Raw genomic sequence first — 25,958 nt, forward strand, 5'->3', positions numbered from 1 at the left:
TCCTACAGTATGGGTACAGTAAAAATATATAGTGTCAACAATTCTAAAATCAATCATTTTAATATAATAAACAATGCAATAGTTACCTAGTGTACCACCCACTACACTTAAATTACAGAAACAAACCCTACAGTATGGGTACAGTAATTAAGAATTAAAAGTAAAAAAAAACATGATTTTTTCATATAACCAATGATGTAGTAGTTAACTAGTCACTTGTACTAGTTACTACAGCCACATTATAAAAGTCATACAGCATGGGTACAGTAACGAATCAAAATGTTCTACAGTAAAGGTACAGTAATAATAAAATATAAGAGATTAACAACAATTGAAAAACACAAGTTTTGATAAGATGAAGGTTGTAGTAGTTAACTAGTCACTTGTACTACTACCTACTGTCTGAGCTGCTGTAAATAACTTGCTGTGTTTACTGGTGTTTCTGTTTACGTGTAGAAAAATGGCTGAATCCAAAATTTCTGTAACTCAGGACGAGTTCAGCTGTTCAGTCTGTCTGGAAACACTGAAGGATCCAGTAACTACATCATGTGGACACAGTTTCTGTATGGTGTGTATTAATAACTGCTGGGATCAGGAGGATGATAAGGGAACATACAGCTGTCCACAGTGTAGAAAAACCTTCACTCCAAGACCTGAAGTGAGTAGAAACACCATGCTGGCTGGAGTTGTGGAGAAACTGAAGAAAACAGAACTTCAAGCTCCACGTCCTGCTCACTGTTCTGCTGGACCTGAAGATGTGGAGTGTGATTTCTGTACAGAGAGAAAACACAAAGCAGTAAAATCCTGTCTGGTGTGTTTGGCCTCTTACTGTAAAACTCACCTTCAGCCTCACTATAAATCTTCTGCTTTTAAGAAGCACAAGCTGGTTGAAGCCTCCAGACGACTCCAGGATCAGATCTGCTCTCAGCATGATAAACTGCTGGAGGTTTACTGTCGTACTGATCAGCAGTGTATCTGCATGTTGTGTACCATGGATGATCATAAAAGACATGATACAATATCAGCTGCAGCAGAAAGAACTGAGAAACAGGTAAAATATTATACAGCTCTCTTTAACAAGTAACAACTCATTATCATTTACACTGACGTTGTTTATGTGGTGCTCGTACACAATACAAGTAAATTCTGAATTGTTATTCTGTGTAGAAGCAGCTGCTGGAGATCCAGAGAAAATTCCAGGAAAAAATCCAGAACAGAGAAAAGGAACTTTGTGAGCTGATAAACGCTGTGAAGTCTCATAAGGTAAGTTTTATAAACAAAAAGCTCTCAGGATCAGTCCGACTCTCCTCCATTAAACCAATCTCTATTAAAAATGAGATATTTTATATCTCAGGTAACTTTGCAAGTGATTGAGCATTTTTTATCATAAATTTAAAAATTCTTCAAATTCTGCCTGGTTATTTGGTGAGTGATGCTGTACAACAATTCTGAGGTTGTTTTATAAGGATAATAAGATCAGATTAGGACTTTGACTGAGCCACCCAAAATGATAATTGATTATTGCTTTGGATCAGGATGCTTAAACATAAATTACTATATAAGATTTCTGGTAAAGACTTGAGAAGATCACTAAGTTGAATTTCGCAGTTCTGGCCACCAGCACATTTTACAGTATATATGGTGTTTTTAGGTTTTATCAGATTTAATCCACACATATAATTTTGAATTAAGGACATACAGGAGCAGGTGTGTTGTATATAAAATCTGTGAGGAAGTATAACATGCTGATAAATGCAGTAAAACTAACTATATTTGGGAAGTAGAGTATAAAATACTGCATCATGTGGACATGATGATGATGGTAACATTTTCAAGGGTATGAAAAATAAAGCCATTTAGCACCATCACCAAGCTATGAATGATGAAAGTCTTAGTCTCGCCAGTAGCTACATATGAATGTGAAGGATGGACAAATATCTGAGTGATAAACGTTTCCTCTTTCTGAATCTTCTAACAGTGTTCTGCACAGACAGCAGTGAAGAACATTGAGAGGATCTGTACTGAACTAATCAACTCAATTAACAGAAGATGCTCTGAGCTAAAAGATCTGATCAGAGATCGAGAGACAGCAGAAATAAGTCAAGCTGAAAAACTCCTGAAACAGGTGGAGCAGCAGATTGTAGAGCTGAAGAGGAAAGATGCTGAACTGGAACAGCTTTCACACACAGAGGATCCCGTCCATTTCCTCCAGGTAACAGCACTAAAAATAATTTTATTATTGCTGCACCAGTTCAAGTAATAAATTACAGCAGTACTTTGTAACTTAATGTCCCCTAAACTCAAAATCTTTTAAACTTGATGCCTTTTGTAGAGAAATTTGTTCCCTTAAACTCGATTATTGTTAGAATTCATTCAAACATGTTGGGGAGAGCCGGAAACGCAACAGAAACCACATCACAAGCAAATCATCCTCTCTTGTCTCCCCTTGGTGGTAACGTTGTGCATCTTTGTGCATCTTCCACAAATCTGTAACATATTGAAAACCCTCCTACACAAAACACATTATGACCCATAAAGTCGTAACACTCGGGGTTCTGAGAAGTTGTGAGAATCAGAATCAGCTTTTCTGAGAGATCATGAAACACTTTTTATGTTATTAGAAGAAAAATCATTCTGTGCTTCATGTCGGTCACCCATCATTTGTGATTCATCATTATCTTGTTGTTTCTTTGTGAACATTATTTGTCTGGATGTAGAATTTTCAGTCTCTCTCGGCTTCTGCTGGATCTGCAGAATCAGTCAACATCACAATCAGTCCTTTCCTCTCATTTGATGATGTTACAAAGTCTGTATCTCAGCTGAGAGAGAAAGTAGAAGAATTCTGGAAAGAGCAGTGTGAGAAGATACCAGATGGAGGTGAGTTCAAGCCCTCAGTGTTCCATTGTCTCCAAAATACTACGGTACTCAAACATCAAACAAAACAATCAAATCCACCAACATGAACATTTTACATCTAACAACATCATTCATTTACTCATTAACCCAGTACTGGTCATGGTCACAGTGAGTCCAGGGTTGAATGAAATACACTCTGACTTGGTCCGTTACTCAGACAAACACTGGGAGAACATGCCAAACATGAGAACATGACAGTGTCTGGTGTAAATATATATTTACTATGATTAGTGATTGTATTGTTACTCTTTCTGCAGTGAAGAAAGTCCGGATTACTTCACCTACTGAACCTGAAATCAGAGAATATTTTCTACAATGTAAGTTTCTGACAAAGACACAAACATACACAGTGCAGTGACATTTTTTTTTTGTATTTGCACCTCCCAGTACACACGTGTGTTTGTGTGTGTCTGTGCAGTGTTTGTGTTTTTGTGTGTTTGGTGTTGAATAGTGTTGCACTGTATCTAGTGTCACACTCTCACATGCACACGCTTGAAAGTTTGTGAACCCTTTAGAATTTTCTATATTTCTGCATAAATAAAACATCATCAGATTTTCACACAAGTCCTAAAAGTAGATAAAGAGAACCCAGTTAAACAAATAAGACAAAAATATTATACTTGGTCATTTATTTATTTATTTAAGTATGTGAACCTCTAGGATTCGCAGTTAATTTAAAGGTGAAATTAGAGTCAGGTGTTTTCAATCAATGGGATGACAATCAGGTGTGAGTGGGCACCCTGTTTTATTTAAAGAACAGGGATCTATCAAAGTCTGCTCTTCACAACACATGTTTGTGGAAGTGTATCATGGCACGAACAAAGGAGATTTCTGAGGACCTCAGAAAAAGAGTTGTTGATGCTCAGGCTGGAAAAGGTTACAAAACCATCTCTAAAGAGTTTGGACTCCACCAATCCACAGTCAGACAGATTGTGTACAAATGGAGGAAATTCAAGACCATTGTGGTCGACCAACAAAGATCACTCCAAGAGCAAGGCGTGTAATAGTCGGCGAGGTCACAAAGGACCCCAGGGTAACTTCTAAGCAACTGAAGGCCTCTCTAACATTGGCTAATGTTAATATTCTTGAGTCCACCATCAGGAGAACACTGAACAACAATGGTGTGCATGGCAGGGTTGCAAGGAGAAAGCCACTGCTCTCCAAAAAGAACATTGCTGTTCGTCTGCAGTTTGCTACAGATCACGTGGACAAGCCAGAAGGCTGTTGGAAGAATGTTTTGTGGATGGATGAGACCAAAATATAACTTTTTGGTTTAAATGAAAAGCGTTATGTTTGGAGAAAGGAAAACACTGCATTCCAGTATAAGAACCGTATCCCATCTGTGAAACATGGTGGTGGTAGTGTCATGGTTTGGGCCTGTTTTGCTGCATCTGGGCCAGGACGGCTTGCCATCATTGATGGAACAATGAATTCTGAATTATATCAGAGAATTCTTAAGGAAAATGTCAGGACATCTGTCCATGAACTGAATCTCAAGAGAAGGTGGGTCATGCAGCAAGACAACGACCCTAAGCACACAAGTCGTTTTACAAAGAATGGTTAAAGAAGAATAAAGTTAATGTTTTGGAATGGCCAAGTCAAAGTCCTGACCTTAATCCAATCAAAATGTTGTGGAAGGACCTGAAGCGAGCAGTTAATGTGAGAAAACCCACCAACATCCCAGAGTTTAAGCTGTTCTGTACGGAGGAATGGGCTAAAATTCCTCCAAGCCGGTGTGCAAGACTGATCAACAGTTACCGGAAACGTTTAGTTGCAGTTATTGCTGCAAAGGGGGGTCACACCAGATACTGAAAGCAAAGGTTCACATACTTTTGCCACTCACAAATATGTAATATTGGATCATTTTCTTCAATAAATAAATGACCATGTATAATATTTTTGTCTCATTTGTTTAACTGGGTTCTCTTTATCTACTTTTAGGACTCTTAAGTCTAATGATGTTTTAGGTCATATTTATGCAGAAATATAAAAAATTCTAAAGGGTTCACAAACTTTCAAGCACCACTGTACACACACTATACACACACACTGTACACACACACTGCACACACACACACACACACACACACACACACACACACACTCTCTCTCTCACTTCTATGTTAATTGGTTTATTTTGTGTTTCCTCTCCAGATGTTTGTCGGTTCACACTGGATCCAAACACAGTAAATAAAAACCTTCATCTGTCTGAGAAGAACAAAGTGGTGACCTGCAGTATAATAGAACAGTCATATCCTGATCATCCAGACAGATTTGACTGGTACCAGGTTTTGTGTAGAGAGAGTGTGAGTGGACGCTGTTACTGGGAGGTTGAGTGGAGTGGGAATGATGGGGTTAATATAGCAGTGTCATATAAAAGCATCAGCAGGAAGGGATGTGGTTATGACTGTTGGTTTGGACATAATGATCAGTCCTGGAGTTTGTTCTGTTCTCCATCCAGATTTTTATTCTGGAACAATGACAAAAAGAATGAAATTCCCATAATGCCGAGTTCCTCTAGAATAGGAGTGTATGTGGATTATGAAGCAGGAACTCTGTCCTTCTACAGCGTCTCTGATACAATGAAGCTCGTCCACAGAGTTCAGACCACGTTCACTCAGCTCCTCTACCTGGGGTTTACAGTTTGTTATGGATCCAAAGTGAAACTGTCAGATTTAACGAATTAAATGTAAAATTTACATGAATGTGTAACATTAAACTGTTTGGGTGATTTTAAAATCTGTGAGTCTATAAGCAAAATCTTAACATAAAAATTATAATTTTCCTTTTGAACCACAGGTTGGTTATTTCAGCAGTAGCGAGCGCTTATGAGCAGTAATAACTGAGAGACGTTTGGTGTTTCTAGGCTGTTTAGTACATTAAGTCACATTAAGTGTTTTAGACTCTCCTGGAGAAGCTGATTCTCACCTGATTTCTCCTGAGCTGTAAAACACAAGTTTAAAAGTGAAACCAGCACATGGTGAGGAATAATACAGCAGAACTTAGATACGTGTGGATGGTTTCAGAGGGGATTTGATTCTTTCACAAAAATAGTTATTTGTATTGTGGTGCGTTCTTTCAGCCTTCATCAGTTTATCTCTGCTCATTCAGCCTACAGCAGTTTAGACCCACCCACTTAACCATCAGTTTGCCTCCACAGTGACCCTGTATATATAGAGAGAGATTTGATTTTTAAAATTACATTTTATTACAACGTAATATTTATTTTCTCCAGAAGAAATCTTTCACTTTATACTACAGTATACTATATTTTTTATATTGTTTTGTAATTTCCATTTTATTTTTTATTTTTACTACTTTCTTTCATTAAGTCAGTGCATGCCTGTGTGGGTAACAATCCAGGTGTTAATTCATATAAAATGTCTTTTAGCTGTTGATTTTTGCTCCTTTATATTTTAATCTTATGGCTGGGTTCAGAAATAGGGTTGGTTCAGGATCTGGTTCCTTTCTTTTGAAGTAAAAACAGTGAAATCCATAAAATCTTTAATGATCTTTTTTACCCACCGCCATCAGACTCTACAACGAGTCTCTTCACAGTCGAGGCAGCCAGATCTAATGTTGCTGGACTGATTAGGGCTGTTTTTCCTTGATCGTAAACCACTTATTCACTGAAGTCACTATTTTCTAGACCCCAAATTTGCTGTCTCACTTTGTTATTGTCATTATTATTATTGTTATTAATAATCTAGTGATAGTAATGGTAATAATGTTGATAACAGTGGTGATAATGGTAGTGGTAATTATAATGGTAATAATAAATGTGTATTTGGATACTTTATTGATACAGTAAACTATTTTTTACTCCATATTTGTATATAGCGGTGCCCCTGTATATTCCTCCCTTACTGTTTTGTTCTTTATCCTATGGTTGTGTAATATGTGTAGAGTTCTGTGTAGAGTTCTGTGTTTTGCTGCTGTAACGAAACAATTTCCATCGGGATTAATAAAGTTCTATCTTATCTATCTACTATATCATATTATTGTTATTTATCAGTTCTCCAAAAGTGCCACAATAGGGCGACATCACAGTATTTTTTTAAGTTAGCAAAATCATTCAGAAGTTAAGAACTAAAGCTTTGTAACCCTAATTAAACACATTCAATTCAATCAACACAAACAACTGTCCAATCAGTTTTACCTTTTATTCTTAAACAGAAATAATTTTGCATAATAAAAAAATAACATATTACAGAAATAACAGCTGAAGTACAATTTCAGGTGCTAACACTTCAATGTACAACTGAATACAACTGAACAGTAGCAAATATTTAAGAATGCAGTATGTAGTGTGGGACTGCAATCATTATACAACAGATAAATGGGTTATACAGCTGCAGTAGTAGTAACACAATATTCCCAGCAAAACAACTTACAATAATTAATCAGATGAGTCTGAACTTTTCTGGAATGTGTTGCAGGCCTGACTTGCATGTTTCTGTATATTAACAGTTGACCTGATAAAACATGAAATATCTTGAGTTCATATCTGCAGTGGAATAAGAATCAGTGTAAATGTAAGAAACTCTGTCTTTTTTATTGGCATTTTATTAAGCAAAACTCAAGAGAGTACACCATAAATCTTTCCTTCTGACTTATTATTATTATTATTTTTGTATAATTATTATTAACATTAATTGCTGCTGTTGTTTTATGTTGTTTTTAAACATAAAGCGTAAAACCATAAACACTATTTATGAATACATTTCATTAGTCGTCCACTTCAGATTTTTAAAACCATAAACACTATTTATAAATAAATTTCAATAGTCGTCCACTTCAAATTTTTGTTAACTAACTAACCATAACAATTTTAAGCTTTTAATTTCTTATTTATTTATTTATTTAGAAAGGCTGAACGACGGACGTCTATAAGAAGCAGCTTGTTTACAGCGTCTCTCGCTTACGGCCACACCACCCTGAGAACTCCTGATCTGGAAACTAAGCAGGGTCGGGTCTGGTTAGTACTTAGATGGGAGACCGCCTGGGAATACCAGGTGCTGGAAGCTTTTATCCACACACACCCACCTTCACTCCAAACCTCCTGTTACACACTGACCCAGCGGCTTTTTCTTCATCAAAGCTACACAATGAGACAAAGATCAGCTCATACTTTCATTCTTACTACAATAAAACACTTTCAACTGACTTTTAAAGTTAATACTTTTACTATTATTATTATTATTATTATTTTATTTTTATAATTATTAATTGTTGCCGTTGTGTTTGTTGTAATAAAAAAAACTCCTCATATTTTAAAGTGTAAAAGCATAAACAGCACCGTCTATAAAGATGAATCCTCTTGTGCTTATAGACTAGTTGGTTTGTAGTGTTATTTTTAAGCTTCTACTGGTGTGAATGTGTGAGTTGGAAAACAAAACATGACATTAGAGAAACTGCTTGGAAGAACGTCTAAGACTGACTGTAGTCCTCTCTAAAGCTACCTGAGCAGTGTTGGGGTAGTTACTCAAAAAAGTAATCCATTACTCATTACTTAACTAAAATTGTAATGGGATTACTTTACTCATTACATCCTGGAACATGTAATCTCGTTCCTCATTACTTTACTTTCACGTTACATTTTAAACCCAAACAAATACTGTATACTGGAATCACATCTACAAACAAATTCCATTTATTTACTTTATTTATTTAGTTTCAGAAAAATCCTCTCTTGTGCAGAGATGTGCCTGTGTTTGTTTCTGCTTTAAAACATACACGCCATGAACCAATTAGATTTAACATCATTAAACAAGTTTATTCCTTAATTATTTATCCTTATACTAGAGGAGCGACTCGGTTCCTTAAGTTCATTTCAAAGAGTTGTTCAATAGAATCGGTTCCTTCCCCCCAACACTGTAGCTGAGAGATACAGGGCTAATGGAGATGTTTTACTGCTAAGCTGCTGTTTAACTCCAGTCCAGTTGGTGGCGCTGGTGCGTCTTAAGTTGTTCTGCCAACCGCCATTAAACATCATAAGAAGAACAAGAAGCTGCTGCGTTTGTACTGTAGAGCCTCATCTGTAAGTAAAATATGTATTTAATTATAACCCTTATATTTAATTATAACCAAATTCTAATTAATAATAAAACTAGAGTTTATAATAAAACATCACTGTGAGGATTTGAGGAGCTTTAACTCCAGTTTTATTTAAACAAACAAACTATTAGCTGCTCCGCTAACTGTTAGCATCACACATGATTCAGTAATGATGAACCGATTCATTGAACCGATGAGTCAGTCGATTGTAACGGATTCAGAGTTTATTCATTACTAAATCTAACATTTTGATATAAACGCGTCACATTTTCAGCTTTGTTTACAGTGTTTAATGTTTTATAGAAACAGCGAGTTCTTGTAGCTTTGTTTACAGGTTGTTTTACAGGTTTATAGTAAAAGTTAAAAGTATTAGTACAGCACTGTTATTGGGAGTGGATGAGAAACTAGATGTAAAGAACATCAGACTTCATCATTTCACTTTGGGCCACAAAACCACTTCCACCAAACTCAAAGGGTTGTTTCCCAGACAGGGATTAAGGCTTATAGTCCAGGACTACATTTAGCTTTAAATAGAGAATCTCCATTCAAAATGCTGTGTAGTCTAGGACTAGGCTTAATCCCTGTCTGTGAAACCAACCCAAAAAGTTCTATTAGAAGTCTTTTCTGTCTGATGCTGCTCAGTCCCACAATAGTTTCAACATTTTCACTCTGTTTACAGCCTCACAGCATTAAAAATAAACAGTTAAAACAGTCTGAAAGAGTATTCCTGGATTTCTCTTTAATAGGGAATAAAGTACATTTGTCTATCTGTCCGTCTGCCTGTCAGATCTTTTAATAATGCAGTCAGCAGAAGAGGGACACGTCACCCCCATAGATCTACAAAATGAAGGATTCCAAGAGAAACTAATAAAAAAGGAGGAGGAAGAAGATGGAAGTTACTTCTGTAAGTAAATGTGGAGCAATTTGCCATGTTAGTACAGTACAGTATGGTTAGTATAGTAGAAATAATAAGAGAATGTGGATAGTGGGATTAGAACCTGTACTGTACCGTACTGTCCTGTGTAGAAGTGCTGATACTTCCAGTCTGGATTAAATCTAAGTAGTATTTATTTGTGGTAACTAAACCCACAACCTTCAGTTTCCTCCAGTTGTTGAGTTTCTTCTTCACATATTGATGAATTTCAGGTGAAGGATCTTTAATCCCTGTGGAACACGTCACCTCTGAGGAACACCTCACCCCAGAGGACCAACAGTGTGGAGGTTTCCAGATGAAGCCTGTAAAGAAGGAAGAACCTGAAGATAAAGATGAACTCAGTAAGATACTTTTTATCTTGAGTAAAATGATTATTTATAATGTTATAAATGTATTTAATTATTTACAATGTTATAAATGTATTTGATTATTTATAAAGTTTTAAATGTATTTGATTATTTATAATGTTATAAATGTATTTTATTATTTATAATGTTATAAATGTATTTGATTATTTATAATGTTATAAATGTATTCGATTATTTATAATGTTATAAATGTATTTGATTATTTATAATGTTATAAATGTATATGATTATTTATAATGTTATAAATGTATTTGATTATTTATAATGTTATAAATGTATTTGATTATTTATAATGTTATAAATGTATATAATTATTTATAAAGTTATAAATGTATTTGATTATTTATAATGTTATAAATGTATATGATTATTTATAATGTTATAAATGTATTTGATTATTTATAATGTTATAAATGTATTTGATTATTTATTATGTTATAAATGTATTTATTATTTATAATGTTATAAATGTATTTATTATTTATAATTTGATAAATGTAACTGATTATTTATAATGTTAAATGTATTTATTATTTATAATGTTATAAATGTAACTGATTATTTATAATGTTAAATGTATTTATTATTTATAATGTTATAAATGTAACTGATTATTTATAATGTTATAAATGTATTTATTATTTATAATTTTATAAATGTAACTGATTATTTATAATGTTAAATGTATTTATTATTTATAATTTTATAAATGTAACTGATTATTTATAATGTTAAATGTATTTATTATTTATAATGTTATAAATGTAACTGATTATTTATAATGTTAAATGTATTTATTATTTATAATGTTATAAATGTAACTGATTATTTATAATGTTATAAATGTATTTGATTATTTATAATGTTATAAATGTATTTGATTATTTTCTGCTTCAGAACTGAACAAGGATTTCTGCTGCTCCTCGTGTCCACGTTCCTCTACAACCCAAAATCAGCTCCACAATCGCATCAAGAGCTGCAACCATGTTAAATATGAGACTCTGGTGAAGATTAAGACTGAACATGAGGATCTGACGCCCACCAGAAGCTCCAGTAATCAGCAAACGTCCTCTGGTACTGTCAGCATTAACACCTCTCTCAGTCCCACACAGGAAGAAGGAAATGTCTGCTCACAGTGTGGGAAGAGCTTCAGTACCCGGGGTGCTCTCAAAATACACCAGCGCATTCACACTGGAGAGAAACCATATCAGTGCTCACAGTGTGGGAAGAGTTTTATTACACAGAGTAATCTCAAAAAACACCAGCGCATTCACACTGGAGAGAAACCGTATCAGTGCTTACAGTGTGGAAAGAGTTTTAATGGACAGAGCCATCTCAAAATACACCAGCGCATTCACACTGGAGAGAAACCATATCAGTGCTCACAGTGTGGAAAGAGTTTTAATGGACAGATTTTAACATCTGTGCCAACATATAAAAATAATAATAATAATAATAATAATAAAACACTTTATTTATAGGCGCCTTTCAAAACACTCAAGGACACCTAACAATACAAAACATCAGTACATAATTAATGACACAGATTAAGGGTAGGCGAGTTTAAAGAAATACGTTTTAATATGTTTTGAAACTAGGGATTGAATCAATGGTGCGAAAGTCAGGAGGGAGAGAGTTCCAGAGATGTGGGGCAGAGTAGCTAAAAGCTCTAGCTCCCATATGAGGTAGACCAAAAAGTTACAATAATCAATTTGAGATGTGACCAGGGCATGAACAAGAACATCAGCACTTCTAGGAGAAAGGAATGGATGTATATGTTACTTAAATGTAGATGTTACTTATGTTACTTAAATGGAAATAAGCAGATCGTGTGATATTGTTAATATGTGCATGAAATGAAAGATTGTGAGTGGAAGGAGAGACGACTGAGTTCTTCATCATCACTGAGAATTTGTTAGATTTAGAGAGAGGAGATTTTCTACCTATAAGAAAAATTTCAGTTTTATCAGCATTTAATTTGAGAAAATTGTAAGAGAACCATGTTCTTAATTCTATTAGACAATCAGATAGAGATGGAGGAGGAAGAGTAGCCGTGGGCACAGTGGACAGGTATAGCTCAGTGTCGTCCGCATAACAATAAAATTGAATGTTGTGTTTCCTAAAGATACGTCCAATGGGAAGCAGGTAAATTATAAAAAGGACAGAGCCCTTAGGGACACCACTAGTGACAGGAGTTACTGTGAACATACTGTACACGTCTAGAAATGTATGAAGAAAACCAATCAAGCACAGTAGCACTAAGACCAATATATACTAGCCGATCCAATACCTTTTATTTTCAATTCATTTCCACTATTAACTGATAGCATTCACTTACATCAAGCTCTAAACCTCCTGGTTCTAACCACCATTCACTCCACTATAGATAATCACATTATTTCCCAGTAATAGTTTAACCTAAAGATTTATACTTTTATTATTACTGTTTACTTATTAATGTTTACTGTGTAATTAATGACCTATTAATTACACAGTATAATTCATTCATTGCTAACCATTTCTCCCCAACACTGTGAGCATCATTTCTGTAAAATGTGAATGCGCTGGTGTTTTCTGAGATTACTCTGAATATTAAAACTCTTTCCACACTGTGAGCAGTGATATGGTTTCTCTCCAGTGTGAATGCGCTGGTGTATTTTCAGATCACTCTGTCCATTAAAACTCTTTCCACACTGTGAGCACTGATATGGTTTCTCTCCAGTGTGAATGCGCTGGTGTATTTTGAGATGACTCTGTCTATTAAAACTCTTTCCACACTGTGAGCACTGATACGGTTTCTCTCCAGTGTGAATGGGCTGGTGTATTTTGAGAGCACTCTGTCCAATAAAACTCTTCCCACACTTTGAGTCGTAAAAGTGTCCATATCAGTGTGATATGGTTTCTCTCCAGTGTGAATGTTCTGGTGTCTTTTCAGATCACTCTGTCCATTAAAACTCTTTCCACACTGTGAGCACTGATATGGTTTCTCTCCAGTGTGAATGCGCTTGTGTGTTTTGAGAGCACTCTGTCTATTAAAACTCTTTCCACACTGTGAGCACTGATATAGTTTCTCTCCAGTGTGAATGTGCTGGTGTCTTTTCAGATCACTCTGTCCATTAAAACTCTTTTCACACTGTGAGCACTGATACGGTTTCTCTCCAGTGTGAATGCGCTGATGTATTTTGAGATGACTCTGTCCATTAAAACTCTTTCCACACTGTGAGCACTGATACGGTTTCTCTCCAGTGTGAATGTGCTGGTGTCTTTTCAGAGCACTCTGTCCATTAAAACTCTTTCCACACTGTGAGCACTGATATGGTTTCTCTCCAGTGTGAATGCGCTGGTGTATTTTGAGATGGCTCTGTCCATTAAAACTCTTTCCACACTGTAAGCACTGATACGGTTTCTCTCCAGTGTGAATGCGCTGGTGTTTTTTGAGATTACTCTGTGTAATAAAACTCTTCCCACACTGTGAGCACTGATATGGTTTCTCTCCAGTGTGAATGCGCTGGTGTATTTTGAGAGCACCCCGGGTACTGAAGCTCTTCCCACACTGTGAGCAGACATTTCCTTCTTCCTGTGTGGGACTGAGAGAGGTGTTAATGCTGACAGTACCAGAGGACGTTTGCTGATTACTGGAGCTTCTGGTGGGCGTCAGATCCTCATGTTCAGTCTTAATCTTCACCAGAGTCTCATATTTAACATGGTTGCAGCTCTTGATGCGATTGTGGAGCTGATTTTGGGTTGTAGAGGAACGTGGACACGAGGAGCAGCAGAAATCCTTGTTCAGTTCTGAAGCAGAAAATAATCAAATACATTTATAACATTATAAATAATCAAATACATTTATAACATTATAAATAATCAGTTACATTTATAACATTATAAATAATAAATACATTTAACATTATAAATAATCAGTTACATTTATAACATTATAAATAATAAATACATTTCATACATACATAAAAAAAATTTCAGTTTTATCAGCATTTAATTTGAGAAAATTGTAAGAGAACCATGTTCTTAATTCTATTAGACAATCAGATAGAGATGGAGGAGGAAGAGTAGCCGTGGGCACAGTGGACAGGTATAGCTCAGTGTCGTCCGCATAACAATAAAATTGAATGTTGTGTTTCCTAAAGATACGTCCAATGGGAAGCAGGTAAATTATAAAAAGGACAGAGCCCTTAGGGACACCACTAGTGACAGGAGTTACTGTGAACATACTGTACACGTCTAGAAATGTATGAAGAAAACCAATCAAGCACAGTAGCACTAAGACCAATATATACTAGCCGATCCAATACCTTTTATTTTCAATTCATTTCCACTATTAACTGATAGCATTCACTTACATCAAGCTCTAAACCTCCTGGTTCTAACCACCATTCACTCCACTATAGATAATCACATTATTTCCCAGTAATAGTTTAACCTAAAGATTTATACTTTTATTATTACTGTTTACTTATTAATGTTTACTGTGTAATTAATGACCTATTAATTACACAGTATAATTCATTCATTGCTAACCATTTCTCCCCAACACTGTGAGCATCATTTCTGTAAAATGTGAATGCGCTGGTGTTTTCTGAGATTACTCTGAATATTAAAACTCTTTCCACACTGTGAGCAGTGATATGGTTTCTCTCCAGTGTGAATGCGCTGGTGTATTTTCAGATCACTCTGTCCATTAAAACTCTTTCCACACTGTGAGCACTGATATGGTTTCTCTCCAGTGTGAATGCGCTGGTGTATTTTGAGATGACTCTGTCTATTAAAACTCTTTCCACACTGTGAGCACTGATACGGTTTCTCTCCAGTGTGAATGGAGAGAACTGTTACACTGTTACACTTCGTCTAACAGTCGAATTTATCCCAGGTTTTTTTTTTTTTTAAGTAAAGTTGAGGTCAGGGTTCTGTGACACATGGCTCATGATGTGGCAAGTTAATAACAGTGCCAAGGATGGGCCACAGCTGTGTTGGTGAGCTTTTGAAAAGTGGTAGCCCATCAATATTGACTTAAAGTTTCAGGTGTTTTGTATTGGTCTTTAAACCCTTGTTTTTTTGCAGAATGTGTGTAATTGATTGGAGCACACCAAAGTAGTATTACTGACCACCAGCTTTATCCTGAATTGCAAGATCATTTGATCTTGCTGTACTCAAGAGTGTCCTGGCATCTTTTGGCAAGATTGAGTGATACTTGCCAAGGACATCTAGCAGTGCATTTATTGCACTGTGCGTGATGTGGTGTTGAATTGCCCATTTTGCTAGTTCATCATGCAAAGAATCAAACTCCAGTTCTGACTCTGATCCAGAATCAAAGTCCTCACAGTCAAAAAATCCATCATTAGTTATGCAACTGAGGTCATTATTACACACAGCAGATTGGCAATCCATGAACTCCAAATCATCATCATCGTCGTCTTCGTCTTCAAGTAGAGCATTGTTTTCTGTTTCTGAATCAATGCTCTGCCCCCCCCCCCCCTTGTGCCTGAATTGACTCTAAGTCTCGATCAACCCATACTTTTGCTTTTCGCCTAAGTGTCCAATATGATGGTTTTCTGCAAGACATTCTGTACAGTTAGACAAAAGTTACAAAACAGAATCGTTGTCACATTCAATGTATGTTATTAAAGTTATTAAAGGATCTATTGCTTGTTCATTACATACCTTTGTCTTTTGCGCACCTGTCTTGCTAGTGAACCTGAGTATAAGAAGACAACTGTGAGTAATTGTATGAAAAAAGGTTAATATGGTAAATAATCCATACTCCTTTGATAAGTGTACACACTTTAAAAAAAAATGGTTCTTCAAGGGTTCTTTTGTAAAGTGAATGACCATGAGCATTAAGGACCTATATAGAATGGAGAATTTGTTGTACATGTTTCTATTTAGCACCAAGAGGGTGCTTGTAGTGTTACAATGTCAAGCTTGTAACAATAGAAGAACCCTTTTGGTGCTATATAGAACCATGCACAACACAATCTCCATCAATCTAAAGAACCATTTCACTATGCAAAGAACCTTTTAAGCATGAAATGGTTCCATATAGAAATCATAGTTCTAAGTAGAACTACTTCCTTAACTAAAGAACCCTTAAAAAAAATCATTGTTTCTTCAAAGGGTTCTCTGAGTCATGCCACAGAAGAACTACTTTTGGTTCCATAAAATACTATGTTTGTAGAAGGGATGTGTGAGTGTGAAGAATTCTTAAAGAATCTTAATTTAGAAAAGGTTGTGTTTTTTTTTTTTTATTTAAAGGTTCTTCACACTCTCACGTCCCTTGTGCAAACTTTGTATTTTATGGTAACAAACATGGATCCTCTGTGGCATCACTCAGAGAACCCTTTGACAGTTTTCCATAAGGAATCTTAATCACTATCTGGGAACACTGACCCTGTGGTGTGTTGAAATGTTTGCAAAGTTCCTGATTTTGTGCACTTTTTCGACTGCTCAAATTTAGTGAAGGTAAATATATTTAAATGTAGTTTTTTTACATTTTTACACATGTATTTAATAATAAATGGAAGATAATGTTAACTATCCATTGAATGACTAAATTTACCATGCTTCTTTAATATATAGTTTCTTGATGTTTGAAAGAACCTGTGTATTTTATACAGCGTTGTCCAGACTTATCCACAACAGGCCAGTTAACTGCTGGATTTCTTTCCAGACAAGCCAGAGCACATCAGGTTAACTGTTTAAAGACTGAGGCCATCTGATTACACAAGCAGAATCAGATGTGCCCAGGCTGCTTTATGAAAACCTGCAGACACACCGGCCCTTTGCGGATGTAGGGAACCCGCCTACTATTTATTCAACTGGCTGAAGCATGTATCACATGTATCACATGCTTTACGTGGAGAGGCGTGACTTCAAAAAAAATAAATAAAATAAACAACCCAAAAGAACTAAAGGTGAGCGGTTTAGCTGCGGCTGATGAGAAACGGAGTGATTTCACGTAGTATGTTGAAATTTTCACTGCTTAAAAGTCCGCGGAGAGGTAATACTAACATTTCGTGTTTTTCTAAAGGCATGTTTCTTAGCGTTAGCTAAAGCTAAAATGAGACTAGAAGGCCAATTAGTGAGGATACTAGTGCTAGCCAGCAAAAGTTGTTTAGCCCGTAATTACGCCACTGATGTAACCTTCGCTAGTAGTGTTAAGTTAATAGAATTATATTCAGAATTGACACTTCTAACTAACAAATACCAAAACTATTTCCAGCTAACGCTATAGCTAGGTTTTTTTTTTAGCTTCAAGCTAAAGTCGTAATGCTAGCCAAGTTAGCTAGCTAGTGCTACTTACTTTGTAAATGGGGGTAAATACTTTGTATGCAAACACGAGTGTAACTTATACTCAGGGAAGATGTATTGAAGAAAAGTCAGTGGAATTACTACATACAAAAAGCAACTATATGCTACAATAAATCGATGGTTTTGACGGGTAGAAGAGCAGCGTCTCAGGCTATAGCTTACAAAACCGTTGAGTGTCCGTTAACTGGTTCGCTCGCGCTAACCTTTTAAATTCGCCACGAACATTCTAACTCATCCACGCGCACAATTAGTGTTTCGTGCTTGAGCTATAACTCCTAATGAGATGATCTGTTAGGTTAGTGTTGGTATAAAAAGTGAGAACTTCAAAATATACAGGGATATGGAGTTTAAATGCCAGGTTTGGTATTCACTGGACTCCATTTCATGCCACCTATAGCTAATGTCTGTAAATATTTAACTTTAAGCTCAACATATTTGGTCGTTTCTAAGACAAAGTTGTTCTCTCCCTCATTGAATGCTAGTGGAATTCTTTAATGCTTATATATCGTAAGATGGTTCTCTAGTCTTATCCATAAATGGCTAGTGTGGCTGCAGGTTTAAACATCAACTAAGCAGAAACATACCTGATTCCTTATCAGTTTTTCTAATTGAAATTAAATGGCAACATGATTTAAAATGATGAAATTAGGTGTTCTTGCCTAAGGCATATGCATGCTTATCGTGTTAACCAAACTACACGTGCTTATGCATGCAAGTATTAAGAGCATATGAGATTAGATGCGTTAGTATAAGAACATGTATTTCGATCAAAGGCAGGTTGTTTTTCTGTAGTCGGTGTCACGCCAATATTAGTAACTGGGTTTAAGCTGAATTGCTCTCTGACAGACCCGTAGTTTTTCCTGAAGCTGTAAATCTTTTTGTGAAAATATTCAGAACAAAATATGAATGCCAACATTGGGCATTAAATGTACCCATAAATTTAGGATGGTTCTTGGCGTTTTTCCCATTTTCCATCAAATATATACATTTTTCTTAGTAACAGGGTAGCTTCTTGTCTTCATTTCATAGCTTCATGTTCATGCGTTCATTCAATGTGACGTCAACAGCTCCCTTTATTAATTATCAAATGTTTTCTAATGCCTGAAAAATTATGTGCAATTTCTCTTTGCCCTGTTTGCAGAACTTAGGTGGTTGTGGAGAATCAGATGACTGGTCTCTTCCAGACATTGGTTGTGAGATCTTTGGCAGTAAATACAGACACCCTTCTAGTGAAAGGACCTCACTTCCGCTGAAGAGAAAGAAGTTGGTTCATGACTCCTAGGCACACAGGGTGCATGTAGGTAACTCCTGTGTATATAGCCAGTCTGGCCTTTTTTTCCTTTTCTTTTTTTTCTTTTTTTTTTTTTAAGTAAGCCATATGTGACTCATGCAAATATTTGTAAAATACCTCCACAGTACAGTTCTGCACACAAATTGAACTAGTGTTCGGAGTTCAACAGCGTTTTAAATGTGGTTGATTGGAAATGTTGCATCCATAATGTCTCAAGATGAAACATTCTTTGCTTTTTTAAAAGCCCTGCCCTCAATCGGTATCTGCCGAGTCGTTCACATTTGAAACTTTGTCTACCTGTGAATTCTTGTCCACACAGCTGCACTGTGTAGCTCAAAGTGGGGATGAATCCACTGAGCTTCTGGATGTGGGACTGACCTCAGAACTCCATGTATCGCTTGTAAAACTCAGGGAGGTAACATAAGTTAATCTGTGTGATTAAACTGCTTGATACAGCTCGGGAAAGGCAACACTTGAAGAATAGGAATGGCATTGTGTGGCTTCTGGTGAAATATTAAGCACTAAAAATTCCATCACTTTGGACGTGATTTCTTTAGCCTTCCGGTTGCTGTACTTTTGGTATTGGTCAAATGTGGTCTCCACAGTTTGCTGGATTTCTTTTTGTTTGTGGGTTTTCCTAGCTGTGCTGTGTTCTGATCGCTGTAATACTTACGTGCCTTGGGTGATGTACTCTTGAGTGTCGTGTCAGGTTAGTGGTGTTTAAAAACCTTTCTTTTGCCTCCCCCAGGAAGAATGTTAGTTTTGCACGTTTTACAGGTAGCTGTCTTTTGTCTGAGTTGGTAGAAACTTTCCAGCTGATCACATTTTCTATCAGCACAGCAGCAAAATTAACACTGGTTTCTGTAGCCGTGCACAAGGTCTGTATCTTCATCTGGCAGTTGAACAATGGGTCCTCATGCAGAGCTGCTGCAATCCTAACGTTGTGAAAATGGCCGATCACATATTTGACACAGCTTGAATCCATAAACCCAGCCTGCCTTGTGTCTATAGAATGTCACAGACTGTTTTGAGTATTGTTGCTGACCATATGCATCCTTTCATGACCATTTCACTTGCAATTGAACAAATTGATTACAATGATTACAATTACTCCCTTTTTTTCTTCTTTCTTTATTAGTGACTCAATTTCATTTGTTTGACAGCACTTGGTAATGGATGCTGAAACTCCAAATCCCAATCCTGGTCACCTTTGGTAAGTTCTCTTGGTCATTTGTATGGTTGTTAACTTGACTGCCTATAATGAATCATCTTATTTATAGTTTTTTCCTTAATGCTGTTATAGTTTCTACTGGTGAATAGATTTCTGTTTTTGAACTGTGATATGAGCTCAATTTTATGGCCCACATACAATGACCAGCTTAGGTTTGCTTTCAGTCTTAAATTATCAGTTAATAACAAGCACAAAAGCATTTGCTAAATGTGAATAAAATTTCGATTGGACAGTTTAACCAATAATCGTAACTCTGCAATGCTTCCTCCTGAGCCTCCAACACACTCACTCAGCAGATGTTAACAGCTGTAGATCATTCTGAAATGGCAGACAAATGTTAACATTAAACAAAAAGTTTGGAATAAACGTTGCCTGTTACATTTCCTGTTTCAAAAGTGTTCATCAAATCTCAAGCCGTCACATCATAAGATTAAAACTTTGTTGCCATGGTTATCATTTAATTAGACTTCTCACTTTTACTAAGATGATGGTATACTAACAGAACTCCATACAGCTTGGTAATCTCAGACCCTGCGGTTTCAACGGAACAAATGTTTGATAGTAAGATGAGCAAAGCATGTTCTAGTAGACATGCTGCACCAGTCAGTGAAGGAAGGTCATCAATGCCCAATTTCACTGCTCATTTACAAAAAATGCAGAGCTGAACTTCATTGCATAACTCAAAATTGCAGTACTACTTACAAATAAATGAGTTCTGGCTGCTTTGTTAGTTCCATCACTGGCATGCTGAGTAATAAACTTTCACAAAAACCCTTGTGGTTAAGTGAAAGCAGCAGTGTAAACTTTTTTCAGCTCTGTGCAAATTACTGTAGCATATCACAGTGCTCAAACAATGAGATACTACAGCTATAATTTAGGATTTAGGCATTCCGGAGAGACAAATGGTAAAAACTTAACAAACAACTGACGGTTAATTAAAAGGAAACTCAAAATGCAGTATATCACAGTGCTTAAACACTTCTGAATATTACAGAAACTGTTGGTATGTGTGTGATACAGACAGAAGCTCCGTTAGCCAGCTGATAGAGTAAAAAAAAAAAGGTTAGCTATACTATTTGGGCCCAACTGATGACCGTGACCCAAATGGAGCATTATGTTGGCCAGCTGCAGCAGAGCTCTCACACAGCATCCTTAGTTCAGGTGCTTTATTAAGCTTATGCAGTGGAAGTGAGTTTACACTGCTTTCTTTTAGCTGGAGGGAAGCACAGGCTTTTTTGTCGGTTACATTTCTCAAAAACTTAAACCTCATTTGAATCTTAAGACATTTAGTTGAATGTTAAAAGTTAAATATAAGTAATACAAAGTGTGTTTACCAGATGAAGTGTTTTGTTGCAGCAGTGCGCACACACCAATGCACACAGTTATAAGGACACTTCCTTCTACTACTTGTAGAATTTCTACAGTGCACCTTTTTTGTATTGTAAATCTTGCTATTTTTGTTTCTAGGTGAATGCAGACATCATATGTGTTGCCTGTAGCAGCCATGCAAGGGGTTTGAGTTGTCTTGAAAGTTTCTGATGAGTGGAGTTTTAACCCAATTTCCATCTGCTGCACCTGCACTGCATGGATTCTTGACCATCTCTGCGTGGTAGTATAAAAACTGCTACCCTCCTCACTCCTGTAATGCAGACCACATTTAGAGCTTCGTAAAGTGTTTAATTACTTTGACTCTTGCAGAACTTTACATTTGTGCATGTCACAACACACATGGAACACATGAGCAAAGAAGAGTGTAACATTTCTGAAGGCATTGATCTATGCTACTTCTGTTACTATTTGCAATAAAATAAGTGTGCTTACCTTCAACGTGTCTTGCTTCGTTTTCGTTTTGCGAAAAATTTTTGTAGAAAAATAATACTTGAATAGACCCATAACAGGGCAGTTGCAACATTCATCGATATGTAGTAAAATCATTCTTTAACATAATTTTGCAAAGACTCTTTTTGGGCCTGGTATTTGTGTACAGATAGGGTTTTCACTTATTAATGTGGCTGTAAAAATACTACTACCAGTAAAAGGAGATATATATATATTCGAATGTTATAACAAGCCTTTTTATTAATATTGTGATTAATAATGTTGCAACTGCCCCTTGTTGCAACCGTCCCCACTCTCCCCGAATTGACTGACGGATATAAACGGAAAGGTGTGTGAAGAAATTCATCGGGAAATGATTAATCTGAGTAAGGTAGGTCACGTCTGTCTGCCTGCCTGTATGAACTGAGGAGCCTGCGACTCGCCCAGTGTAGTTATGTCCTAAGTGCGAGTTAAGAAAGAGGTTAAAAAAACAGTAATAATTCTACCTTCCAGCGTACTGGATACAATACTAACTACTTTTTTCATGTTGTGAGCATATGGTGTGAAAGTTCGACGAGGTCAGAATCCGAACTGGGAAATTGCAGCTCGGGTGAAAATTGCTGCATAATGCAGATGTCAAAAAGACGTATATGCGTATGCGTTCAATATGTAGAACGCGGTGATGATGATAAGACCAATGTAAGATCAAGTTAAATGGAACGCGATGCATTTAAGATGTTCCGACCTTTTCCAGACGTCTCTGAGACGTATATGTGCTATCAGGGATTACTTTACTCATTACATCCTGGAAAATATAATCTCGTTCCTCATTACTTTACTTTCACGTTACATTCTAAAACCCAAACAAATACTGTATACTGGAATCACATCTACAAACAAATTCCATTTATTTACTTTATTTATTTAGTTTCAGAAAAATCCTCTCTTGTGCAGAGATGTGTCTGTGTTTGTTTCTGCTTTAAAACACAAACGCCATGAACCAATCAGATTTAACATCATTAAACAAGTTTATTCCTTAATTATTTATCCTTATACTAGAGGAGCGACTCGGTTCTTTTAGTTCATTTCAAAGAGTCATTCAATAGAATCGGTTCATTCCGGAACGACTCATCCCTCATCACAGTAACTGTAATGTCATTACAAATATGTAACTGTAACGCGTTACATGACTTCGTTACAGATAAAAAGTAATCACGTGACTGTACCGCGTTCCCCCCAACACTGTAGCTGAGAGATACAGGGCTAATGGAGATGTTTTACTGCTAAGCTGCTGTTCAACTCCAGTCCAGTTGGTGGCGCTGGTGCGTCTTAAGTTGTTCTGCCAACCGCCATTAAACATCATAAGAAGAACAAGAAGCTGCTGTGTTTGTACTGTAGAGCCTCATCTGTAAGTAAAATATGTATTTAATTATAACCCTTATATTTAATTATAACCACATTCTAATTAATAATAAAACTAGAGTTTATAATAAAACATCACTGTGAGGATTTGAGGAGCTTTAACTCCAGTTTTATTTAAACACACAAACTATTAGCTGCTCCGCTAACTGTTAGCACCACACATGATTCAGTACTGATGAACCGATTCATTGAACCGATGAATCAGTGGATTGTAACGGATTCAGAGTTTATTCATTATTAAATCTAACATTTTGATATAAACGCGTCACATTTTCAGCTTTGTTTACAGTTTGTAATGTTTGATAGAAACAGCGAGTTCTTGTAGCTTTGTTTACAGGTTGTTTTACAGGTTTATAGTAAAAGTTAAAAGTATTAGTACAGCACTGTTATTGGGAGTGGATGAGAAACTAGATGTAAAGAACATCAGACTAGGGTTGGGCGGTATGACGATATTACCGTATACCGCGGTATTCAAAAATGGTGACGGTATTTTTTAAATGTGAAGCGCCGAATTTCTGCTTCAGGTTTACCTTGAAAACTGAGACTTTAGGACATGCGCGCATCCACAGTGAGGGAGGGGTGGGCGGTTGGAGCTCGCTGATTGCAGCGCGTAACAAACAAACTATTAGCTGCTCCGCTAACTGTTAGCATCACACACGATTCATATTACTGAACCGATTCATTTGAACCGATCCACCAAAATGAATCAATTGAGCAGTGGGGGGTATTCCAGAAAGCGGGTTAAGTGATTAAACCGGGTAAGTTAACTCAGAATTAATGAAAACTCGAGGTTTTTCGTTCCAGAAACCGGGATTAAAGAGAGCCTGTGTCAGTTACTATAGCAACTTACGCTCTGAAGCTCACCTGCTCACCGTGGTAAAGTTAGTTTTATATTGGACATTCCACTTTCTTTCGGCTCGTTCTCGGCTAATAAACGTTCAAAAATTAATTAAATTGCACGAACTGATGCCTCAGTAAACAAGGAACAAACTACAATCGAATTTGTTTAAAAATGTTTTTCTGGTAATTTTATTTAATGTTATTTAGTAAATGTGAGGTTCATCTGCGCTGAAGTTCTAGCGAGTTTTTGAGTTTTAGAAGTTCTTGGCAAGCACGTGGTCTGAGGCTGCTCTTTAATTGGTTGTTTTAAATTTTCCACACCGTACACACCCACTCTTATTAGAAGTGTGTCACTATTGGCTTATTTTTTTTAAACGCCGTGTGATTGGACAATCCCCGAGTCGACTCATTAACTGATTCATTCAGCTGCGGCTCGTCAGCTCGGTTCACGTTAAACAGTTAGTTGCAGATTGGAGCAGCATTTCTTCCAAAATGAGAGATAATTCAGTCTTGTCTTTACAAAAAACGCTTTCACAAAGCGTTCACTTGAAGAAAAAAAGGGCAAAATTCGTGTTCAAATAGTGCTACTTTTAAAGGCTTGTTTTTTATTGTTTTGTTTTTAATGTTGTTTTGTTTGCGCCCCCCTCAAAATTTTTAGCCAGCCGCCACTGGTCGCCAACTTTCAGAACTGGAAATAAGGAACACCCTGGGCTGTCGGGTTGGCGGAAGGCATAGGGTCTTACACCGTCATAGAGACATTATTCTTTATAGTAATAAATCAGAACCATATTTTAGACAAAACAACATGCATAAAGAACATCATGTAACATTTTTTTCTGAATAGTGCAAACAACATTTTTATACAATCCATCTTCACACTGAAAATAAACAGCGGAGTAATAAACAGGTTGTTATGCTGATTAACTTGCGCACACACGGCGTTACAAAGATTAAAAGTGAACACTACTTAAAATAATAACTAAACACTTTCTAATTCCCACGGTAGCAGCCGTTTCCTTCTGTTTCATACACATCACCCTGTCTCAGTCTAATCTGCAGCATTTCTCTCCCACTGATAAAAATACGGAACAAAGCGCGTCCCGGATCAGTTCAATATGGAACACGACGTTTAGTTTGCAAATAAGGAACGATTCCGTATTTATAGGGCGGTTGGCAATCCTAACTGTAAGTCCTACAGTATGGGTACAGTACACATCAAGAACTTGAGGTTGAAGAACTTAACTAGTCCCCTGTACTAGTTACTACAACCACAATAATAATTAAAAGTCCTACAGCATGAGTACAGAAACAAAACAAATAATAAAAAGCATTAACAAAAATGAAGAAAATCTGATTATGATAAGATGTAGGTTGTAGTACTTAACTAGTCCCCTGTACTAGTTACTATAATGACAATACAAATTAAAAATTCCAAGGCATGGGTGCAGTAACAAATCAAAAATTGTACAAAAATTGTACTAGATACTACAACCAAATTACAAATTAAAAGTCCCCCAGCATGGATACAGTAACGAATCAAAGTTTTTTAAAAATTAACAAAAATCGAGAAACGCAAATTTAGAAAGGACAAAGGTTGTAGTAGTTAACTAGTCACCCGTACTAGTTACTACAACCACAAAACGAATTAAAAGTCCCCCAGCATGGGTGCAGTAAGTAATCAAATAATTAAAAAAAAAAAAAAAAAAAAAAAATTGATAAACGCAAATTTTGATAAGACAAAGGTTGTAGTAGTTAACT

At 36.3% G+C, this 25,958-nt stretch overlaps 1 protein-coding gene and 1 long non-coding RNA gene across 3 annotated transcripts; both read left to right on the top strand.

The window, feature by feature from the left end:
* The first annotated feature begins 436 nt into the window (after positions 1–436).
* LOC134326013 (tripartite motif-containing protein 16-like) lies at positions 437–5,665 on the top strand. Its single transcript, XM_063008205.1, has 6 exons — positions 437–1,051; positions 1,168–1,263; positions 1,979–2,212; positions 2,718–2,877; positions 3,174–3,233; positions 5,071–5,665. The coding sequence occupies exons 1-6, from the start codon at positions 461–463 to the stop codon at positions 5,601–5,603; spliced, it is 1,674 nt and encodes a 557-aa protein (XP_062864275.1). The 5' UTR covers positions 437–460; the 3' UTR covers positions 5,604–5,665.
* An 11,447-nt stretch (positions 5,666–17,112) lies between these two features.
* Positions 17,113–21,947, top strand: LOC134326020 (uncharacterized). 2 transcript variants are annotated; one of them, XR_010014452.1, is made up of 4 exons: positions 17,113–17,201; positions 18,740–18,895; positions 20,028–20,102; positions 21,588–21,947. It is a non-coding gene; the product is annotated as an uncharacterized LOC134326020 (long non-coding RNA). The 2 variants fall into 2 exon arrangements; XR_010014451.1 differs by having other exon boundaries at positions 17,200–17,287.
* Positions 21,948–25,958: the final 4,011 nt, after the last annotated feature.

The sequence above is a fragment of the Trichomycterus rosablanca genome, chromosome 14 (assembly GCF_030014385.1).
Source record: "Trichomycterus rosablanca isolate fTriRos1 chromosome 14, fTriRos1.hap1, whole genome shotgun sequence".
In the NCBI taxonomy this organism is placed as follows: Eukaryota; Metazoa; Chordata; class Actinopteri; order Siluriformes; family Trichomycteridae; genus Trichomycterus; species Trichomycterus rosablanca.

What these genes read in the sequence shown, in the direction of transcription:
- LOC134326013 (XM_063008205.1), top strand. Translation starts at nt 461, where the DNA reads ATGGCTGAATCCAAAATTTCTGTAACTCAGGACGAGTTCAGCTGTTCA. An exon ending in ACGCTGTGAAGTCTCATAAG is followed by an intron (nt 1,264 to 1,978) that starts GTAAGTTTTATA and finishes ATCTTCTAACAG; the next exon opens with TGTTCTGCACAGACAGCAGT. An exon ending in ATCCCGTCCATTTCCTCCAG is followed by an intron (nt 2,213 to 2,717) that starts GTAACAGCACTA and finishes GTCTGGATGTAG; the next exon opens with AATTTTCAGTCTCTCTCGGC.